Genomic DNA, 23,293 nt, shown 5'->3' on the forward strand with positions numbered 1-23,293 from the left:
AATCATCAAGAGTCAATTTATTTTCATATTCTAAAATGCAAAGGACATAACAGGATTTGAGAATAAATCCAAGGTTGAGTGCACAAAAATGTTTCACTGCAAGCGATTATGTACAAGAATGAAATCAACAAATCTTTACAGAATTCAACAGGTACTGCATCGATATTTAGAGTCAACTTCATGAACCTAACGTAGACTAGACTGGACTTAGATTCATTTGTACTGAAGATAATTTTTTTTAAACACAGCACATTAATTAATTTACATTTCAGTGAACTAAAAGTGCTGAATTAAAAGTTCACTACTAGTGCATTAAGGACCACCGTATGCTTGTTTGTTTTTCATACATTAAAGATTAAACTCCCGTCGAGGCTCCGTGGCCTCGTAAACAGACATTAACTTGTGAAGAGAACAAACCAAACTACCGTCCTCTCCATCTGTTTACGCAAACGTGCTACCCATAAATACACTGGCTAGCAATTACAATTTGATTGTACCATCATTGTGTAATTAATGTGAACATTAGTGCGTCGTAGGAATATTAAAGGTTCAAAGGTTAATCTTAAATTGTTGTGCTTGCAGCGTGAAGAATAATAGCCACAAACGTTCGGTGAGTTTTTTTTTCTGTCGAGCAGATCATCAGATTCCTGTAAGGAAGTCTCTCTGTTCAACAAGTTATACAGACACACGACTTTAGTTAGGGTGTGAATTCTGAAGATAATTAGTTAAAAGTTAGGGCTGGGTGCTATGGACACGTCCTCATAAAGTTCAGCACGTTCTGTCTTTTTTACAGTGTTTGGACCCCTGCTTGCAGGTCTTGTTACGATGTGTTGTTGTTCATACAATGTCTGTTAAATAATGACAGATGCAGTTTCGGGAAATGCTTAGACACGTAAATATGTTTGTTTCAGAGAGACAACAAAACAGCTGCATCGTGATGCGACCAGGTGATGCAGCAGGATAAGTGCACAGTCCAGCCAGAGAAAGATGAGTTATAACGTGAGCGATGACGAATATTTATACACTTTGATCATCACGGTTAATGTAACTCACCCAGCCCTAGTTTAACTTAACCCCATGACAGCCTGGGATCGATCACCTTTCACCCAGTGTCAGTCCATGAAACAACACTGCGCTTTGCTTGAATTATGCCTCTACTGAATACAAGATACAATGGATCTGAAAGCTATAATTCAGTTCAACACTATGCGTGCTATAGAAGAGAAGCCAAAAACACTTACTATCAGTTTAAATCAAATCAAATATGAAACTGACCATTTCTCAGAACACAGATGAGTTTAAATACATGAGCTACACAATTCTTTTTTTCTGTCTTTTTTTTTTGAAACCTTCAGTTTGGAATAACGAAAGTGCTCTGGTCAAACCTGTAAAAAAATAATTTATACACACCCCCGTCGTCTGACCGGAGGGTTTGTCACAAAATTGTTGACAACTGTTTTGCTTATTGATGGTCCTCCCCCCATTCACTCTGCTGCTCCTCGCCCTTACTCGCCCTTAGTTGTCATTTGTTAAAGGGAAGGCAGGCAGGCAGTATGACGGTGGAACAGGCTGGGCCCGCTAAGGGCTCTGCCACCTCTCCCTCCAACTCTGTCCATGTTCCTTTCTCTGGGCTGTAGCAGATGGTAGAAGACTTATAGGCCCCCTGAGGGAAAAAGAAAATCAAGTCATTCTCTTCATTCCTCTGGAAAAACTCGGCTTTATATGAATGCATGTCGTCAAAAACTGCAGGGGCTACTTTAAAGATGAACTCTGGTGGTTTTCTAGATTTTTCTTTTGTCAACAAATTCCATAAAAAGACCAAAACTAATGAGTATTGGCTGTGTAGCTGAAGCTGGATATAGCTTATTGCTCTGTGCAGCGGATTCCACTGTTGTCCAAACATCATTAAAAACACATCAATGAGGCACAGTGTTGCACTTGCTGTCACCTTCCTGCATTACCATGAACACACACACTGTACTTCATTTTCAGTTAGTTCCAAATATACCATCCTGCTGCTGGAAATACTCGCTAGAGTGCCAAATGTGGACTAACCCGCAGCTGAAAATAGTCCACCATAAATCCAGTACTTATTCCCGTTTGAGTAACATTTGCTAAAAGCTACAGTGCCCAGATTGTTGGTTTTTGTCTTTTTGTGGGATTTGTTCATAATAACAAAATATAGGACTTTGCCAGCTTTATCCTCTGATCTAAAATAACATAATCTGACGTGTAAGAATATACCATGCTCCAGCTGTAGCCCCCCACGAGGAAGATGCTGTCATCTAAAACAGCACAGCCCGGGCCACTGCGACCCTCTAGGATGGGCGTCTGCAGGATGTTCCACTGGTCGGCTTTCGGGTCGTAACACTCCACCAGCATTACGTCTAGATGGGAGAAACCTTTGTGAGAGAGGAGGAAAAATATCTTAAAATGTCAGTACTTCAGTGTATCACATGCAGTCAATAAGCCCTGTAATTGTAGGTTCAGGGTGCAGTAATAAACCGTTTGACTTTAAAGGACTCCTCTTACTGTTTTTCTGGGGGGGAACCGGTTGGTCATATACTTCTGTGCACCAATCAGGATTTAACAGCAAAATCTGAAGGCAGTTGTGGGTTGTGTGTTTGCTTAAGTTGTCAGGCAACCACATATATAATCTGATCAAACCACAGCCACACAGTCCAGATTAGCTGCAGATTAGCTGAAAGTGTTAAACTCTTAATATTTAATGTTATAAAGAAATACTTGAGATTCTAAATCAAGGTTTGAATGTAGTGCATCATATGCAGCTAACAGGCCGTCACTGCACAGCAGGTCCAGCTCAATATATTCTTTACACTTGTGGATGAATATATACAGCGACATAATAGCCACTATATATGCAGGTAAATACAGGAGAAAAATCAGATGAAACATTGACATCTGGATCAGTCCAGAGAATCTGTTTTCTTTCCTCATTCCTTTGAGGGCCTCTGAAGTCTGCTTGACTATATTTACAAGCGTCTGCTTTTCCTGAAAGTACCTGCACATTGCCAACATATGAAGGCAAGGGCTTGTAGTAATATAACACGTTTCACTATAAATGAACTCAATGTGTTTTAGATTAAAATGAATGTACAAACACCCACCCACGCAGTAAAGAAGCTACGTTCACCCGACAAAAACAGACCAGAGACAAAGACATGTGCAGATACACTCCGACACACACATGCAGTAATGGATCAAAGAACACAGATCTCAGTGCACTTATGGAACATTTTCATGCCCTGAATTTGTGGTTGTGAAAAGCCAATTAGAGTTTGCAAACTGTTCACCATGTACAGTAAATGTACATTGAACAGTCTTTTAAATTAGTAGGGAAAGACCGTATTTCAAAGACACACATTGAAGTCGAGCTTTTTCATGATTCCCATTCAAATGCCAGCATTCAGTTTTGCTGATCAAAACAAAATGCACAACACATAACAGCAATTTAGTTGTTGGTCCAGTTTTTTTCATTTTGTACCTTGAATGATGAAGTGTGAAAGAGAGGAGGGACTGTGGGGTCACTACAGCAGTATAATAAAGGTCATCGCTGCCTGCTCATAATGGCAGCATCTCTTTCATACAGCTTTGAAAAAAAAAAAAGGAGCAGTCTTGACCTGCTATCTGTTCATTTTCTGAAATGCTCTAGTACTTACCTTTCAAATGGTTTCCACCAATAGCATATAGGCGGTCGTTCATTCCAGCCAGGGCATGAATGGCACGCTTTGTGTTCATATCCTGTTTCCTAGCCCACACGTCCATTATGGGGTCATAACAGTAGAGCCATGACACATATTCTCCATTGTGAACTCCTCCTGTGACAGAGAAACATAGAACTTTAATACTGTGACACACTCTGTAGGGCAAACTGACACATGTGTACTGATCAATGATTAATTATTAAAAAAACAACAACTATTGATTTATTGCTGAACCTAGTAATTACCAGGGTTCATGATAACATATGACTAATAATTATAGATTTCTTTCTTTACATTTTATCTAATCTTTGGTCTGACAGATCACACTGCGTCAGAGTTAATGGCGCCTTCTCCAACCAGCTCTATTCAAACTCAGGATCCACTCAAGGTTGGTGCCTTTGTTCCCTGCTTCTAGTTTCATATTTTAATGACTGGCATGCTGCATAATACAGTACAACAGTCACATCATAAAGTTCACAGATGATTCAGTGATAGTTTTGGAAGAGGAGGGTTTTGGTTTATGACTTTTTGTGTTGGTGTGACGAGTCTTTGACAGATTTAAATGTCACTGAAACAAAAGAAGTCATTATAGATTTCAGACTGTGGAAGTGTTTCTATAGGCTTTATACTGAAGTTACATGGGGTTGGTTTCAAATCCTTTGCGCTTCAGCCTTTGATGGCACCTATGAACTGCAAGTCTGCACTTTGCAAGAAACCCTGTGACAATCAAATCAAAAGGGTAAAGCGGGTATTAAATCATGTCTTTGGGAAGAAAAACGCCAATCTGGATTTTTTCTGTTTAGCCTTGCTCACTTGTTCCTGATTTAAGAGGAACTCCACTGATTTCACACATCAAAGTACATAATTTTCACGTAACCAGATGGTGCTGTGCTAAACATTGATTGGGTCTGAAGATTACAAGTTTGAAAATGAAAAAAAAAAAATCTGGGGGTGTGGAGTCAGAAAGAAGTGAGCTCCTCAGCTCTGCCTGAGGCTAGTGGCCTGAGGTTACATTAGCTGCACCAAGCGTAACACTCCTGAATCTCTGTCTCTCTCTCTGTCAGCAGTCAAGCTGCTTTGTGTGTAATGTTGAGGTCAAGAAGAAGACTGTGTCGTATAAAAGAAGACAGTATGTCTGTTTCTGTGTGTAACTGTTCTGCACTTTTATCTTTCTGGTATGTACTTTCACAGTTTTTCTCACTGCTAGCATGTTTTATTATTTCTAATGTTTAATTTGTTATAAATAATCAATTACATGACTTTAAGTCCTCCATTCCAAATCTTTCTCATGCAAAAGTACTAAAGTATTATTAGCAATGTTTAATAGCAAGTTCTCATTAGGATTATATTATTATTAAGTTAATTAATTAGTAATTACGTTAATTAATTTTAAATAGTGATTCATTTCTCTGTAAGCAGCACTTTAATGACGTAAAGGGTCTTGGTGAAGGTTAATTTAACTACTTAATATAACTGCTGTGTAATTTAATCTCTAACAACACATTATATTTGATAAACTGATCATGTTTCATGGATCATATCTTAATCTGCAAAGTAACTATTAACTGTAGCTGTCAAGCAAATGTAATGGTGTAAAAAGTACAATATTTCCCTCTAAAGTCTCCAGAATACTAAAACTATCTGTTTGTACTTGAATGAAAGTTACGCACACTGCACTTCTGCTTTATTCTGTCAGGCATGTGTTTATAGTTGTTGTCTATGGTCACTGCTGTTTTAATATGACAGCAATACATCTTCTAACTGTGTTTAGAAAGATTATTGATTAATATTGTTAGTAGATATGCCAAATACGTATGAAATGCTTAGCAAGGAACATTATAGTGGAGTGATAATAAATAATTTGCAGAAAGCTCAACAGGTTTTTCATGACAAAAGAAGACGGGGTAATAAGTGTGACTGCGTGACAGCTCCTCTCCTGACCTGATATGTAGATCTTGCCATTGTGCACTGCTCCTGCATGGGCGGCCAGAGGCTGTGGCAGAGACGACACGTAGTTCCACTCGTTAGTCTCCAGGTTGTAGGACTCCACACTGGAGAGGTAGCCAGTCTCGTTCCTACCACCAATCACATACAGGTGCTTATCCAGGCGGCAGGCAAAGAAACTGGCTCTCCTGAGGAAGGAAGTGTCAACCAGACAACATCATTAAACCAGCGATGACAAGATTTAATGTAGGATTTTCTACAGTTTGTGTGTTAGATGGAGAGGATAATGGGTGTTCTTACTTTTGCAGAAGACATTTTTTTAATATTCTAACTTCAGAAATATATAGAGAATTTTAATGGCAATAAATACAGCTATAGAAATAATGTCTGTCCACAAACTGATGAAAATGTTTGTGCAGTTCTTTCCAGACACCTCAAAATCCTACAATCTTAGACACCATCAAGTGACCTGTACAGATGAATGAATAAAAATTCTGTATTCAACCGCAAATAGACTTACCTCTCCTGCATCGGAGGCAGCTGTATCCAACTGTTGAATCTGGGATCATAGCGGCTGACAAAATTAGTGCTGTGCTTTCCTGCAAAACAGACATAATCAAGATCAATACAGAATAATTAACTACAATGTTAACTGAAGACTTGTTTTTCCAATAATAGAGCGATCTGGTTTTGTACGATCATGTGTAAAAAAACATGTTAAATGATCTCTAATGATGGTACTGAGTTGGTTTTTACTCTCAGAGCTATATAAACTGGTGTGCTGTAATGTTGACATTGAATGGAATAACAACAAAAGGACAGATTTTTTGATCATTTACAGTCTTTGTTTCTTACTATGGCGGTGTGTTACCACCATATCACAAAAAGCACTCTTGACACTTCTACACCACAAATATTTCAGTGTTACTAACAGTAATTTTTCTGTGCCAATCATTGACAAGTGTTGACTGGAGTGTTGTTTGTCCACTCAGAGCTGATCTGGCTCAAGGATGAGTGTTTGAAACTATCTCAAAGTGCTACATTAACTCTGATGGGTTTGAACTTACATCAACTCGTGCTCAGAGTGCTCTCTAAATTAAGTAAACACTGACAAATGTGCCGTGTGAAGTCACTGGAAAGCAAGACGTTCAGTCCGTGGTGTTACTGTACCGTTGGGGTTCCACTGGTCCTCTCCACCCAGCAGCAGCAAGAAGTTCTCCACCTCCACCACGCAGTGATGGGCGCTGTTGTAAGGCATTACTGGACGAGGTACAAAAATCAAAGGTGTCAATCACTAAACATGGGAGTGATGTAGGTCAGTAGTACCCCAATTTGGCCATTTATATGATTTCTTATAGATGTATTGTAAAAAAACCCATTATAAATAAAAGGCTAATATAAACACAATAAACATGACCTTGTACCATCAAATATTCCAAATGAAGAGCGGCATGTAAACCACACTATTTAGGCTGTACTATGGACAGCCCTGATCTTAACTCTGCTGTTGAAATAAAATCTAATAAACTCGTGAGATAAATAATAGTAGATAATAATCTCACAAACAAAAAAAGTGGTGGTTTAGAAGAAAGCCTGTGCAGAAAACCTTTTTTCAGGGCAACGACAAAAACACTACTTTCATTCATCCATAAACAAATAAAGCCACTGTTCATTTTGAGTGGATAACTTAGCAATTTTATCTGCAGTCTCGTAGCACAACACAGAACGTGTGAGCTTGAGTGGACTAAAAAATACATCTGCCCTCAGATATCCTAAAAAAAAAACTTCTGTAGATCAATTTTATTTAATATTGTAAAACTACATTGAAGAAAGCTTCAAAAAACGAGCACTGGTTGAGCAGTAATTGCCGATCCCCGATAGAACTCTACTGATCTGAACAATAAATGTTAGTCACAATTCATAATTTATACACCATCGACAAAATGTTATCTTCATTTTCAATAAGAAATATTTGCTCTGGCGGTGTTTGCCAGTCAGTGACTATTTTTATTTCGTCGTGCTGCGTGTCCTATTGTTCGACGAGGAGTGCTCATAGCACATGATAATGTCAAGATTGATTTAATTTGCAGTGCACTCATCACAACAGGCCAACGTGCTTGTTACGGTGACACAGGCAAACATCTATTTCACAATCCTCAGTGTGAGCCAATGTTATAGGATTTATTTCCCCTCCTCATTGCTTTTGTTTTGTAACCTTCCATTCATCCATCTACAGGAAGTGATTTCTTGTGGGGAATCAAGCCTGTTGACTCTTAAAGTGGAACAAATGAAAGTATGAGGCAGAGTAAAACGGTCTCCTGTTTGTCAGGGCAATATCTATCCATGTATCTATGTATCTGTGTATCTATCTATCTATCTGTCTATCTATCTATAAGGTAAGGTTAATATGTGTCTGTTGTGGGGGATTAACTCACCTGCCGTAAGTAATTTAAGGACTAAACCTCACCCAGCAACACCTTTCCTTTTTTTTCCTCGAGCATTAAAATATGCCACAGCAGCTACCATCCAGTAATATAAAGAGCACATTCAACAACAATGATCCTTTGTTTATCACATTCCTCATCCTGTGTTAGCACACATCCGCATAAACGGCTACAAGCCCACAGCTGCAGCAGAACACCTTGTGGAGGATTTTCCCTTGTGTATGTTTTTGCGCCCCCCCCCTCCATCTTCTTCTGCTGAAGTGACCCCATTGAGATGTAGAGAAATGGTCTTAGGTGACAGTCATAATGAACATGATCGTGTTCACTCAATAAATCTCAGGCCCGGTGCTTTTTGAGCACAAATCAGTGAAATGTTAAAGCCCACCTGTCTGTCTCCATCAGTCATTTCCACTGTCACCTCCACAACGCCTGATGGATCACAGTTGCTGCAAAATTAGACAGCCTTGAATCTCATTTCTTTCCAATTGGCCTCTCCCTGCAATCTCACTCTGGCTGGCTGACATGTGCCGGTCCTCTATGGGAGGGGAGTCTCAGATAGGAACTAATACTACATACACTAAACACAGCTTTATCTCGAACGAAGGGATTAGGTTGCCTGCCTCCAGTGCACCTCAAAGACGAGTGCCATATGACTGCCAAATTCCCTTACATGCTATTTACATTATCATTCAGTCAGCAGTATATAGGACACGGATGGGCGGCTTTTTATTTGATGTCTCGCGACTTGTACTCATTCTAAAAATCATCTCGTACCCCCGTGAAAAGAAGATTACTGCTTTACAGTATGTCACAGGCTACAGTACGAGGAGTGCTGTGGGAGGTTTTGGGACATTTGCCCTACCTCTACACGTCCCTCAGACACAGGTGAACAGTGGGATAAGTGGCAAGCTATAATAACTGAGCCCACTGTAATAGTCTTGTGCAGTGAAAATAATAACACATATTAATTATTTTTCCTTTTCAATGTGTAAGACGTAATGAGAATTATCACCTGGGAAAGAGTGTGAAATTAATCTACCTAAGTGTCCCTTTTCCATGAAATCTTCCACTAACTCTGGGTGTGAACAGCCATAGCAGGGCAGGATGAGCACGTCCTCTATGAGATGGACGCCATCACTCCAGTCTACAGTGAGCTCTAGGGCTCACTAGAGGGAGTCAGAAACCTCTGCATAGAGGCACAGTCGGGGTTGGTTGAATGACTCCACAGCTAATGCACCACTGCTGCTCGAGCTCTGACGTGCCTTTAACACCATTACAATTGCATCCCACTGAGCTGAATTCCTTTGTTCTAGGCCATGCTGTGTGGATGAGGTCCATTTCCAAGTGGGAGATTTTAATATCAGGTTGGTTTGAAGAATAAGAGGAGAATAGTCCAGCATCGTGGCTGCTGAGCCTGTGCCTGCCTTTGTTTTGTGTTCTTCCACGCTGCTGTGGGTACACTAGATGGCAAACTTTACACTGGAATCAGCGAGCAGTAGATATATCCGACACAACGAGAGGGATCAGATTCTTCCCAAATTGTGTTGATGAATGTCTTAATCAAAGGCTGTCCCTCTCAGGTTTCGCCTCATTGAAAAGTTATGATTGAATGTTAATAATCTTCTATTCCACATCCATTGTGTGGAGGCTACATCAGATGGTCACTGATGTGTTAAGGGGATGATTTTGCAGTTTTGTCCTTCCACTTGGCCACGGACCATTTGAGTGTTAACTTTTTAGTTTTGAGTGATGGAAATCCCTGTTGACCTTTTGCTTGTTGCGGTTTATTCCCATGAGTGTGAGTTAAATGAGAAAATGACAATATAAACACCAGAGAGACTCAGACTGCTGTTTATGCATGGCTCCTTCAGTAAAATGCACCCTGATTTGGCCAAACATGAGCTAAAACAGCAAATGACTGCAAAGACATATTTGAGCAGAGGAAGAAACAATGTCCACAACTTTTAATGAATTTAAGAAGCAACAAGAGAAATACCATCTCCGATTCAATAAAAACTTGTGCCATAAAGGGAGAACCAACTGCACAGCATCAAGCTGAGAGAAAAACAGACCCTATGGATAATATGTACGAATGAAGAGACACTGCTGAGATATGGCTCCAACCAAAACAAAAGGACAAAAACTCAATAGGTCTGGCAATGATGATGCAAAGCACAAATATGGTTTCCTATTAGCTCTTGTTTGACCTTTGCAATATGGCAACAATATAGTGGTGAGCCTTAAAAGGTCAGGGAAGACAGAGAGAAAGAAGAGCTTAGTATACTTTACAGAGGTGAGTGCTGCAGGAGTGCATTTGGTAAACTCACAAAGGCTTCACAGATGTTCTATAGAAACACGACTTTTTTTTAATGGAGGGGGGGGAAACTATGACAACTTGCTCTCAATATGACATTGTGAAATCAATACCATATGCTGTACCATAGTATAAATCCCTGCAGGTTATAGGATATGTCTTTATATCTTATATTTTTGCTGTTCAGTCAATTAAAATCATACATTTGCTTGTGAACTTTTGTATCAGATTACAACTGATGTGTTCCACTAAGCCCATCCATCTCTTGGTGTTTAACTCATAGGTGAACAGGCTAATTCCATGCTGCATTTCAGTATGTACGGGGTAATTCAATCTCATGTATTGATCAATGTTAGCGAATGATAAAGCTACATTTAAAAGCTACTTTGGAGAGATGGCATTCATTATTGTTCTATCTCTGCCACAATAGATCATTAGATTCAAGTAAATCTCATCATGCATCCTGCCAGCATATTTCAGCAAAAACAAGGGAAACCGGGCATGAAGCTCCACAGTGCTGTGAAGTCACGCTCTGATTAAAAACTTATATTAAAAGTGATAGTGATACATTATTACCTAAAGGATTTAGGGAACTCCTTCCCCTCATTTTCTGTGGAAATTAACCTGTGTTAAAGTCATCCATAGGAACAACTTCCTCTCATCATAAAAGCCACTAACACAAGATGCCTCAGGAAAAAAAAAAAAAAAAGGCAGCAGAGGCTTTGCTACTCACTTGTGAGGATCTTCCATGTCTTTTTCTCGTCGTCATAGTACTGGACCAAATTGCTGGGGAGACGATCAGGTCCAGGAGGCAAACCACCCACCAGTAACAGCATTCTCTTATTGGAACGGATCCTGTAATGTCAAAAGTGTGAGTGTGTGAACAAGTGTTCGGAAACAGAGAACAAAACAGGTATTGGGACTTGAAATAAACACCCAAAGGCCAAAATACGCACAACCTGAACCAAGACACCTTTAATTTCTTCATTTACATAATTACTTTGATAGCATTACCAGCACTTACCCAGCATGTTGTAATTCTTCACTCTGAAAATGCTCAATGTATGAATGAAACAATCAACCGATGAAATAAAGAACAAATGCATGGTTGAATGAATAACTGCTCCTTGTCTGGGTACAAGTTCTGAACTTGAGACTACTAATCAAGCAATATGTGGCCACGTTTTATCATTATTAACGAAAAAATTGCTCAACAGTGTACTTATCCTTTTGATGTGTTACTGAATGGTTATTGTACTCTGCAGATATCTTTTCAATTAGCTGTGAAGCGAGGACAGTCGTGCAGGGTGCCATGCTGGAGGCTAAAAGCGCAATTGAGTACATAAACCTGCCTATACACTGTCTCCATTTCATTGGCTACAGTGATTCATGTGACATCTCTGAGCCAGTTGTGAGATATTTCCCGCTGTTTGTATATGATATATAACCCAAAAGCTGCACACTTTACTGTACATTAATGACCATTATCTGGCTCCTAATGGATTTCATAACTAATCCAGCAATTAATCACAATATGCAGTAAAAAGATTAAGAGGAGCTGGCCTTTATATTCCGTCACATTCACCTTTTTTCCTTTTTCATGTTTTATTTTTCTATGCTTGGGAAAATCACCGTCGTCTCGGTACATTCTCTCTGCTACTGGCCCACTCTGAAGTGTTTTGAGGTTATTCGTATGCAAATGAGCCCCTGGACATAGATAATGGTGATTAATTGAGAGAGGAGAGAAACAGTGGCATGTGAAACTAATTATGAGGATTCCTGATTCTTTGCTCATTTAGATCCATATGTGGGGATAGATATGTTATTGGGTCAGTGTGGGAATAGATACATGTAAAATTATTTCACTTAAAGATTCTTTGAAAAAATGTGATTTTCAAGTTCGGAGATTCTCAATGTCATGGCTCTAATTTTCTGCTCTTTGAAGACATAAGCAGTGAATTGAAAAATATTGATGCAATCACTACTGAATAGATTTTCAGCCTTGACTGTACAGTCAGCTCTGTAAACAAAACCTGACAACAGCCCCATCAATCAATCAACTTACTGACAATGTGTGTCTACTTACCAGCTCCGTAAAGTGCTGATCAGGACAAACATGGAAGTAAGACATGTTGTTTGGCCTATTTTTGTGTGAGACACGTGTGTCTAACCTGAATATAGGCAGCAATGTCAAATTGTCCCTTATTTAATAAATGCTGCATTTTCTCAAATATGTACCCAGAAATATTGAATTCCCTCTGACTGTATTTCATTTTTGTTTATTGTGACCTCAATAGCCGGAGTATCCTTGTACTTATACCAGAATTATTGTCTAATTACTATGTAATTCTGGTAACGATTTAATTACAGCATTTCAAATTGTATTCATGAGAGCTGTTACACATCGAACGCATAACCTTTATCTGGTTTGCTGCAACTTGTCTACACTGATTAGAGAGCAATTACACAGATGTGTGAAGAAATAGAGTTGTTTTTTCTTCACTAAAACATAAGGTAACCTTGTACAGTGCAGCATAGAGTAGATCAAGCCCCTTGACAGCTGGCATTCTTGTACAGGAAAACCCCCACAATCCCCATTACCTGGGCCTCAAACCGCACATCTCTGACTGACCACCTCCATGCTCTCGACTACACAGGCGATGGGACCAGTACATGAGCAAGTGGGCAATACTTGAGTTGGCAATTTGTTCAAATTTAACAAGTGGGAGGCATTTAATCGCCTTCCGTCCACTCTCACACACCTCATTGCTGTTGTGTGTCTGTGTGTCTGTGTGTGCGTGGGTGTGTGGGTGAACTCAGATATGTGTATTTGTCTTTTTGTATCTGTGTATGTTTGTCTGTGTCATCCTCACCTGCTGGCCACGGTCTGCCTGCAGTGCTGCCTGAAGGGCATTAGGTGGTAGTTCATGGCATCCAGGAGTAGTTTCTGGCACACAGGGTCACTCCTCATGAAGTCAACAGACTGCACCCTCTCCACCAGCTCTGGAGCAGGTATAAGGGCAAAGCGCAGCCTCTTCATAAGGTCCGGCGCATAGTGCATGCGAGTCTCCCGGTCATGCTCCAGCCAGAGGACTGACATCTGGAACAGAGCCAGCTCTGACTCCACTGGAGGTGGCAGAGCATCTAGCATGGCACACATCTCCTCAAAGTTCAGCAGCAGCACATCCTCCACCAGGTACTTGTTGGCCAGCTTCTTGGTCTCATCCAGTCCATGGAGTGCAGCAATCTTGCAGATCTGCTTGTAGTTCTGCACAGAGATCTGGTCGTTGAGGAACTGCACGCTGAGCTTGGTAATCTGGGGGATGTTGAGGATCTTGCTGACTGACAGCACCTCTTCCACTGTGTCCAGGGAAAGAGTCACGTTGGCAGTGTACAGGTACTCCAGTACTAATCGTAGTCCAATGGAGGAGCAGCCCTGGAGTACCAGGTTATTGATGGGCCTGGCACTAGGGGTCACCAGCTTGTCGTCAGGAGAGGATGAGGGGGTCCCACTGCTGCCCTGGTCCCCTTTGCTCCCCTCGTTGTTGATTACATTATGGGAAGAGAAGAGAGATCTGAAATACTGGGAGCAGGATGCCAGCACAGCTTTGTGGCAGTGGAACTGCTGTCCCTGGGCAGTGAGAGTCACATCACAGAAAAGCTGTTTTCTCCATAAGAGATTGAGCCCGTGCAGCAGGGTGTCACTGTGTGTTGGGTCAAAGGTGGATGTTCTATCACCCGATCTGGACATGACTTCCTGACTGTGAACGCCACCTAGGCAACAAATAAACCATGCAAGCCATTTACCTCAGGTCATTTATTTGCACAACACACGTAGCCTACAGATTCTATCAGTCAACTATTATAAAAGCAAACGATTTCTCGAGTAAGTTATTGAGCAGATCTCGCGTCCATCCAGCGGGGAATAACCATCATGCCATGCCTGCCGGCGAGAATCTACATCCAATACGGCTTCAGTCGCTTTCAACTTTGAGCCTTGGTCGTAAAGCAACAAACAAAAACGCAGTAGTTCCCACAGCGTGCCACTGTTATTCATTCTTAACTCGAGAGAAAGATGATTTAAATGGAGGCTGAGGTTTTGAAGGGCGCTGTCAAAACAAAACGAGGATACGGAGATGCTGCAGCGCTTCCTCCCCCCCCTCTCCGTAACGCGGCTGAAGTTGTCGGATAAGGAAAAAGAGACAACGGTGGACGGATAACATGCAGCATTCAGCTAACGCTTATCCCTTCTCCTATCTTGCTGCACACCCCCACAGTGAGGACATTACACATCGCACAGGTTTACGGAGTCATACAAAAGCAATTAGTTTGTCTCCGAGCAGCAGCACGGGCGCGTTTCGCTCGTAGCCTACAGTACCTGAGTTACGCGGACGTGAGTATCGAAAAATATTCACTGAAATGCAGCTTTCGGCAAAGTTAAATGTAAAATGCATATCTATTGTTTCATAGGCAGTACAAAAGCTATTTCTATGTGCGTGGTGTGTGTAAACTTGACACAAGCGTGCTGTAACGTTGTCGCCAGATTCACTAAAAGCGCCTGTCACAACTAAATGATGTGAGCAGCTCGCCTGAGAAGGAGCCAAACTTACCTGACTTGAGCTCTTGACACACAAAAAAAAAGAAAGTAAGCTTCAGGTTCCCAAAATAATCTCACTTGAATTTTCCTTTGTTCTCCTTTAAAGAAGTGTCCTTTCCTTTAAAGTCTATGGTCGGTGGTGTCTCAAAATAACCATTGATTCCAACTCATAAAGTCACTATTTCAGGTTATTTGTTGACGTTGATCATTTGTTCTTCTGAATTAACAAGAAGTGTGTGAGTGTGTGAGAGGGAGCTGTGCTTTCTGCAAGAGAAGAAGAAGAAGAAATATACGTGTGACAAATTATGCTACCAAGAAACAACACATCATTATCCTTGGGCCTGGGGCTCAGTGAGTCGTAACGAGAGTAATAGGAAATCCACGGTTGGGGAGAGAAACGGTCGTGCATGGCCGGTGGAGAGAGACCATGCAGGGGTATGGATGCTGGAGAGACTCGCAAAATTATGGCTCAAGGCTATTGTAAAAACTGTCGAGCGTAAATGACTGCGATTTCAAACATCTATGGAAGAAAGAAAAGAGAAAGGGGGAGAAAAACCGAGTCTTTCCCTCGCTGTTATAGAGAGAACCGTCAAGTTTTAGTGCGCATTGCTAATTAGTCAATTTCTCTCTGCCTTCACAGCCCGACGACTTTGCTGCTGAGCTGAAACTGCTAATTTCTGGGACCAGCCTTTTTTTGGCTGTGAACTGGATGGATGAATGGCTTGTCTCGCACAAATGACAAAAAGCCCCTGCCTTAATCTCCATCGCCAAAATAACCCCTCATCTCATTCTGCTCCTGCTAGTCCTTCAAAAGAAGGTGCTCTACACAAACTCAAGTTTTGCATCTGTATCACAAATAGCACATGTACTATAATGTACACACCTTGTTTATAATGTCGAATTAAAGCATATAAAATCCCCCTTTTTCATTCCTGTGTGGCAGAAGCATCACCATGAAACACGACACATGCCCAAAGTGATGTGAACTCACAAACCAGAAAAAAGCAGAAAAATAAAGTCTGACATGACACACAGTGTTTTCACGTGCTATTATCTTGTCTGATCAGCCCATTGTTTCTCTACCTGAGGTCTAGCTGAGGGCCTGAAAACACAAAGGGTGGAAACCTAATACAGCATCCATCAGTGCACAGTAGTGCTGGTTGCATATTTAAATTCCATATGGCTGCACACTTTCACCTCCGCAGACCCACAAAGCTTACACAACTGGCCTTTATCCATTACAACAAGTTGACGGATGAAATAATGAAAATAAGGCTCCTTGTTGTCATATGCGGATGCCCACTTGATCTTATAGTGCAATTCAGAACAATCCATCACAAACAAACAACAAACTAAAAGCCCAAAGGTACTTCCATTCCTGTACATCTAGTTACTGTCATAATACTTTATGGTAGCTTCATTTACTTCAACCACAGTATACAAACTCCCTTCAGTTCTGTCCTGCTTTGAACTGAGGCTTGACGTGTCTTACACTGACAATTAAAAACTTGGAAACAAAGCCTTCTAATCTTATTATCTAATTTAAGACGGTATCCTTCCGATGACCCTGTCCATGAATGATCAGGCACTGTAATCCTAATCATTAGTAGGTTGACATCGAATGGTTGTAGGTTCACAATAAGCAAAAATAACTTTCTTGCAAATCCAATCAATACCAACGGTTAGAAATGACTTATTAGGACAGACTAAACTGTCAATTAAATAAAGAGCTCAATTAGAGTAAAAAAAAAAAAAAGCGTCCATACAGGACTCCCGGGGGACCACAAGTGACAGATACCTCACAAGTTATGAAATGACAGATAGGGATAAATGGGTTTGTTCATGTACTATGAAATAGCGAAACACCATGCTAGCGTCAAGCAATAACAGGCCATATATAGGTAGCATTTATAATAGATGAAACCACAACATAGTTTGATGTTTGAGTATTTGACAAGCACGCAACCTGCACATCCCCCACTTGTAGTTGTACTGAGCAGATTCATTCTACATGAACTCTGCGAGATGACTGATTAGATTGTGTGCAGCATTTCAAATAATAATCACCACTGATGGAAAACTATAATACTGTAGAATTAATTTGAAACCACTAAGAAAGCAGTTTGTATGTGTTGTTTACTACTATTATTGTGTTGCCTCATTTTCACCTGACACCGCAGAACATTACAGTAGTCTGCTGTATTTCACTTCGGAGTCACATACTGTTATCTGTGCTAGCACTCAGTTAGCACTACATTACCCAAGTCTCGAGCGAGCTATTCTAACGCAATAAAATGACCATTTCCAACTCTTTCAGCTCTTTGTAGCAACTCAGTCTCCTGAGGCCACTGGTCTTCAGATTGCAGGGCGTTTATGGTTGTAAGTTGTTGCAGTGTGCAGAGGGAGGAGGCGCAGGGGGTGGGTGGGTGGGGGGGGGGGTCATCAGATAAGAGAAGAATTTCTAGACTAATTAAACCCTTTGAGACAAAGAATCACACCACAGTGATTTACAACTCTCTGTACCAGTTAACCCGACTCATATTTATCTGTCATATTACTCAGATACCATATCTACCTCTATGGGTAAAAAGTCTTTTTGTCCTCAACATTATGGAAACACAAGAGGGGAAGATACTAGAGTAAATAACAACAGTTGCATGAGATTTAAATACTGTAGTTCACTCATGAGTTTTCAAAGAGACAGCTGCTAAAAAAAAGGGTACACAGAGATCCCAGCCACTGATTATCTACTTCATACAGAGAAATGCTATAATAAGCTCCTTATTTTACCCTCAGCTACTATTCAACTTCCTGTGTAATGCTTACATTATAACATGAATATGTCATTGTTTATAACACATAAAAATAAAACTAAACAACACAAAGCATAGATATTTTTGTGGCCTTGAATAGCTGATTAAAGAGTGAACATTTAATCTAATCAGGGTAACAGAACAAAACAAGAGAAGCTCCAAAGTTGTGAATAGCAAAGTCTACCAGGCATAATTCCTTTTGCTGGCTGCTGCAGAGGGGTATGCTAAGATAGAAAGTATTATTTTCCTAAATGGAAGGTGTCAGATGGTCACGGAAATGTGATCGGCTGTTCAAGATCACTGCTTCCCATCTGCAATTTGTGACGTGTGAAAGATTCAGCCCAAATGTGCTCACCAAGCGTAAATCCTCAGCACTTTCTCTTATCGTGGAAAAGCAAGATAACCAGCTGTTTACAGATCAGAGAACATATCATATTAATATCATGGAGAGGGTGATATCATCTTGTTTGTAAAATATTTTGTTAACTAAGTGTGGTGTGGTATGGCAACCTATAAAGTGAAAGTTGTAATTTATGTGTTAGTGAAACTGTTATAGTTTAAAGGTTTTTGTCTGATAAAAAATATTTAAAGGGGGAAAACAGAAGATGCTGCAGGAGGAAGCATCTTTAAAGAGACAAGATTAATGCAAACTGCAGCTTACAGTAAATACAAAATTATAAAGCAGCATTATATCAGCGTTATAACCCCATTCCTGTTAACTGTATGTCAAAACACAAGCAGGCTTCCTTTTATTCAACATCTATCCCCATGTATTTTATATGATCGTAGAGGGGTTCACAGCTATGTGTGAAATCATATTCTAATGTGATTTGACTGCTTTGGATATGGAAACTGAGGGTTAAGGGCCTGTGATTGTGAATCCCAGTAAAACTGTAACTTTAACTTTCATGGTATGGTTGTACCAGCTTGTCACCTCCTGGGAGTAGTTTTGACATGAAAGGAACAAATGAGTTCACCTGAAGCATGAGTTTAATTCATAGAGGTGACGACAAAGTGAAAGGGTCAGTTTAAGTGCATCATAGCAGCTTCGGTTTATCCCGGTGAATTAGGAAATTTGAACAGGTGCAGTCATGTGCTTACTTGATTAAATATTTCTGATGTAAATTTTGATGTGGCTGATCAGCGCGTGCTTGTCATCTGAGATCAAACTTAGTCAGAGATGATTCATAAACCGTCCACAGTGTAATAAATTGGAGGCACTTATATTTGCCATTCAGGGAGTATGGGAGGCCTGCTGTTTGAAACCCCTAGATCCCCACACATGGCGTAGCCACCACAGACACGGCTCAGAGAGTCAGCCGGCAGCCGGGAGGTGAGCAGAAAGGAACAGGCGGTGTCCCCTTCAGAGTGAGCACAGGAGCATGTGTGTGTGTGTGTGTGTACAGTATGTGTGTGTGGCATTTCTCAAATGACAAAAGGATACCAGTTGTGCCGCTCAGGTGGGAGGAGACATGGAGGTGGTATGGAGACTCACCTGAGGGAGAGTCTGGACTGTAGGGACCATGGCTGCACTGGAGACCCAGAGATGTGTAAGGGCCGCAGGAGGCCACTGTGCCGTGGAGGAGGTTTGGGGGCTGGTGGGAGAGGGGGCTGCTGTTGCGCAGTCTCCCCAGCGTGATGCATCTACCTTCAGGGTGGCAGCAGGCGTGGAGTGGGGTGCGATGGAGCGAGCACGGGCTCAGTGGCGCGGTCACCTAGGGACGCTGAAGCTGCTGTAGCAGGACTGATAGTTATTCCTTGGGAGAATTGCAAGATGAGCCCCATTGTATTAGCAACCCCCGTCTACTAAAACTGTATCAATGTTCTCAAGCCTTTAAAGAATGAAGTTGGGGTGCAGAATATCTGACACTTATCTTAGGAGCAAATGCAGCATTAAAAAAAAGAGACAGAAATAATAATAATGTTGAAGCACTATATACAGTCACTTTGAAAAATAAAATAATGACAAACAAGGTTCTTTATATTCTGTGCATCAGAACGACTATTGTCAGAGTAAAACTTCAGTAAATTCCTTTGGCAATGGGAAGCCAGCAAATTATTCCATACTGATTTGAAATTCTCAGACATTAAGCTTTCTAATTTCCCAGCCATACTTTTGTGTTGCAACTGTTTGAGTCGTATGTTTTAGAAATTCTCTGTGTCTAATATGGTCAGCACTCCCAATTATTCACTCCACTGACAAGTGAAACAAATGGGACCAACCAGTGCATTCTGTATTATCTACACCCCTTGGATTCCCTGACAATAATTAATACAATGGCAAGCTGCTGTTACCAGCCCCGACGACATGAGCTCAACAACATAAGCTCTCCCTTTCCAAGAGCTCTTGAGAGGAAATTACATCCAGCGGTGAGGTCATGTACATTGTGGCCACTAGCTGCCGGGTCATATCATACTATAGATAAAGGTCTGACTGTAGGGTGCTGTTAACATCACCAGCTTATTACTCACATCATTACACCATGAATGTAAGGTGCATGGAATATGTCAAGAATAATACGAATGTAGCCCTGACCATAGAGATACACACAGCCTTTAACAGCAAAGATTGTCCCACAAGGGGAGTTCATTAATATGCCACATGATCTTACTGAAGCAGCAGTGCTGACCACCTCGTTGGTGTGGTCACACACCATTATGTAGTGTCACTTCATCTGCTCATAATACACATAAACAGGAAAACTACTACATCACACAAATAGGATATACTGTATGTAAGCAGTGCTTTATAATTTAGGTGTATATTTTTTTTAATAGATACACTAGTCTCATGTTAAAACTTCAAAATGAAATTAAGGCAGGCACATTTTTCAGTTTTTCAATCAACTGACCAATATGTCCTTTTGAAGGGTAGTCATACAATCATACTCACCCCTCTTATTTTAGCCTGTGAGGATATTAACAGGTTTTTTTAATTATAGAGGAGCACATTCCCCTAACATCCATTAAAGGAATGCCATGCTAATTTTAAATCCTCGCAGCAGGCATTGGCATCAACAGAAGAAAAGTGGATGAGTTTCTCTTTAACAGCTGTAATTTGTGTTTTCCAATCACCATGCTGATTTCTGCTCATTATACTCCGGTTTCACACCGGTAAGTGAGCAAAGTTTGGATTGATTGACTCTAATTAACTAAAAAATGTTCCAAGCCATGGATTTATTATCATGCTAGCTAGCCACAAATGTCAGAGACTTTCACAAATTATTATCCTGTTAAGATAAATATCTTTGAAATCAAATGAGTGTGGAAACACAAGGAACATGTATTGTTATACTGATGAATTTGTTTGGCATGTTTTCTGCAGAGTTCCACATTAAAGACTCACCTGGGCAAACACACTGTTCCAGTGTATTGTTAAGCTATGCAGTATGACTGAATGACAGATGCTGTAGTCACCTAAACTTTAAAGGAACACACTCCCTAATAACCCACTGCAGTGTATAAATACTGAGGGGACTGAACAGTAGACTATGTTTAAAATTATGCAGTTAAAATAAAACAAAATCTTCTGCATAAGATGAAAGATATTACAAGTGACCATAAAAAGCAGTGCAGAACTGCCTGGTCCACTCTATGTTAACAGAGGACCTATTCCCTCTTGTGTACTCCAAAACTTGGCAGCATCTCCCTCATTGATATTTTAGACACAGTAGCACCTCTCTCCACTCACATTCTTTCCTTGACTTCATCAGCTCCATGGCTCAACTCTCCACTTGCTCATGAACAAAGACAGGACGGTTAGACCGGACACCTCCATATTCCTGGTTTTAAAAAGATCTCAGAACAGAATTTTGGTTAGCTTGAGAAGACAGAACGTTCACTTGGCTTCACGTCAGCGATCAGAAGTGATCACTGAGGTGAATCCAAATGAAACGGGCCCATCGTCTGCATGGTGGCGCCAGGCTGAAATTGAGAATCATGCTGCCTGTAAATCAGATTTTCCCAACATGCCTCTTGCAAAATATACCTTTATACAAAAGTACAAAAAAATCCTCTAAACCAGCTTTGATGTATCACAGAATTCAACAACACAGTGAGGCTTGTGCTGTATTTGCCATCCTCATCATACTGAAACAAACATCTAACATAGAAAAAAATACATCTGAGCTGTCAAATAGCCCCATCAGTATTTCCACAGTCCACTCGCTTTTAGAGTAGCAGCATTTAGGTGTGTGCACTTTGAGGCACGCCTGCAGATAAATGTGATGACATCTAGTTGTGGCTCACTTTCATTTATTTAGGGGATTGATTGGATGCAAAGAGAGTAGATAAATGTGTTGGGGAGGCACTTTCGTTTGAGATATTACCATATAGTCAGTAAGGAATATGAGCCAGACTGAACATTTTTCTCTTCAAGGTGCTTTTGGAAATCTAGTGGCATCGTGCTAGTGGTTGATATGAGGTGCCATTATGCCTACATGTTTGTGAATGTATAATACTATTTAGTGTATTTAATTCAAAGCTACAGAAGAAAACTTTTAGGCAGATAAGAGACTATGAAAGTTTAAATATTCCATTTTTTTCAGACAAATTATTTCTAATATTCCAATTGACTGAATAATAATAATCCTTCATCTGACATGAAATGCTAGGGCCTTGTTAAGATAGTAGACTGGACCATGCTGCAGTCAATTATGTCCTTCTAAGGTTGTTGTGTTCACACTGCCCCCTTCTGTCCCCAAGAATAGGAAAGGCATCTGGCGTATCAACAAAACAACAGCATCTCTATCAACCAGACACAGACAGGACGAGAGGGCAACACATATTTCTAAGGAGCAGCCTTAAAGCGTCGACCTTGAGACCAGTAAAACTGCACGGAGAGCATCAACAGCATGTGCACTCTTTCAAGGGTTATATGACCCTTATTATTCACTAAATTCAAAATATGTAATCACCATGTTAAGATTTAGACAAGCACTGTTCAGCCAGAAACATTTTACTTAACTTTTTAAGTCTACATGGAACAGGCATTTGGGTTGTGCATCATTAGTATGACATTGTTGAAACATGATGAAACAAAAATCAATTTTGTACAAGTACTAAATGTGATTCAGTTAAGATTCCAAATTGAAAACAGTGTTTCCCCAGGGTTCTTTAGAAAGCCAGTGGATAGTGCACACACAACATCCTTTTGTGCACACTATTTACCCCTGGATTGCTTCAGGCTAATGTCTCAATAATTTTCACTCCTTTCTCAGGTCCTTCCCACAAAGGACTTAACTAATGATCCATGGACAAAATGAAGCATTTAAATTTATTCATTAATCATTCATCTCCAGCTCATTGAAAATGCTAAACTTCCACAAAATTAAGATTGAATATTGAAAAGTGATTGAGGGAGACAGCTTTCAGAGAGTGAGGCGAGTGAAGGAGTGCAGGGCGTGATAACAAAAACAGGGTCTTTCAAAGAGACAGTGGTCTTCACATGGGCATGG

The 23,293-nt window shown here is 40.5% G+C and overlaps 1 protein-coding gene across 2 annotated transcripts; it reads right to left on the minus strand.

Annotated features, from left to right (window-relative positions):
- klhl14 (kelch-like family member 14) lies at positions 1 to 19,519 on the minus strand. 2 transcript variants are annotated; one of them, XM_076744235.1, is made up of 9 exons: positions 19,333 to 19,519; positions 13,301 to 14,201; positions 11,161 to 11,282; positions 6,840 to 6,929; positions 6,190 to 6,268; positions 5,667 to 5,857; positions 3,681 to 3,839; positions 2,245 to 2,402; positions 1 to 1,663 (listed from the first exon to the last, which is right to left on the minus strand). In XM_076744235.1, exons 2-9 carry the CDS (start codon positions 14,176 to 14,178, stop codon positions 1,523 to 1,525), a joined length of 1,818 nt encoding a protein of 605 aa, XP_076600350.1. In that variant the 5' UTR covers positions 14,179 to 14,201; positions 19,333 to 19,519; the 3' UTR covers positions 1 to 1,522. The 2 variants fall into 2 exon arrangements, with proteins under 2 accessions (XP_076600350.1, XP_076600349.1); XM_076744234.1 differs by lacking the exon at positions 19,333 to 19,519 and adding an exon at positions 15,038 to 15,086.
- Between the last annotated feature and the right edge of the window lie 3,774 nt (positions 19,520 to 23,293).

This window comes from Chaetodon auriga, chromosome 12 (genome assembly GCF_051107435.1).
Source record: "Chaetodon auriga isolate fChaAug3 chromosome 12, fChaAug3.hap1, whole genome shotgun sequence".
Taxonomy (NCBI): Eukaryota; Metazoa; Chordata; class Actinopteri; order Chaetodontiformes; family Chaetodontidae; genus Chaetodon; species Chaetodon auriga.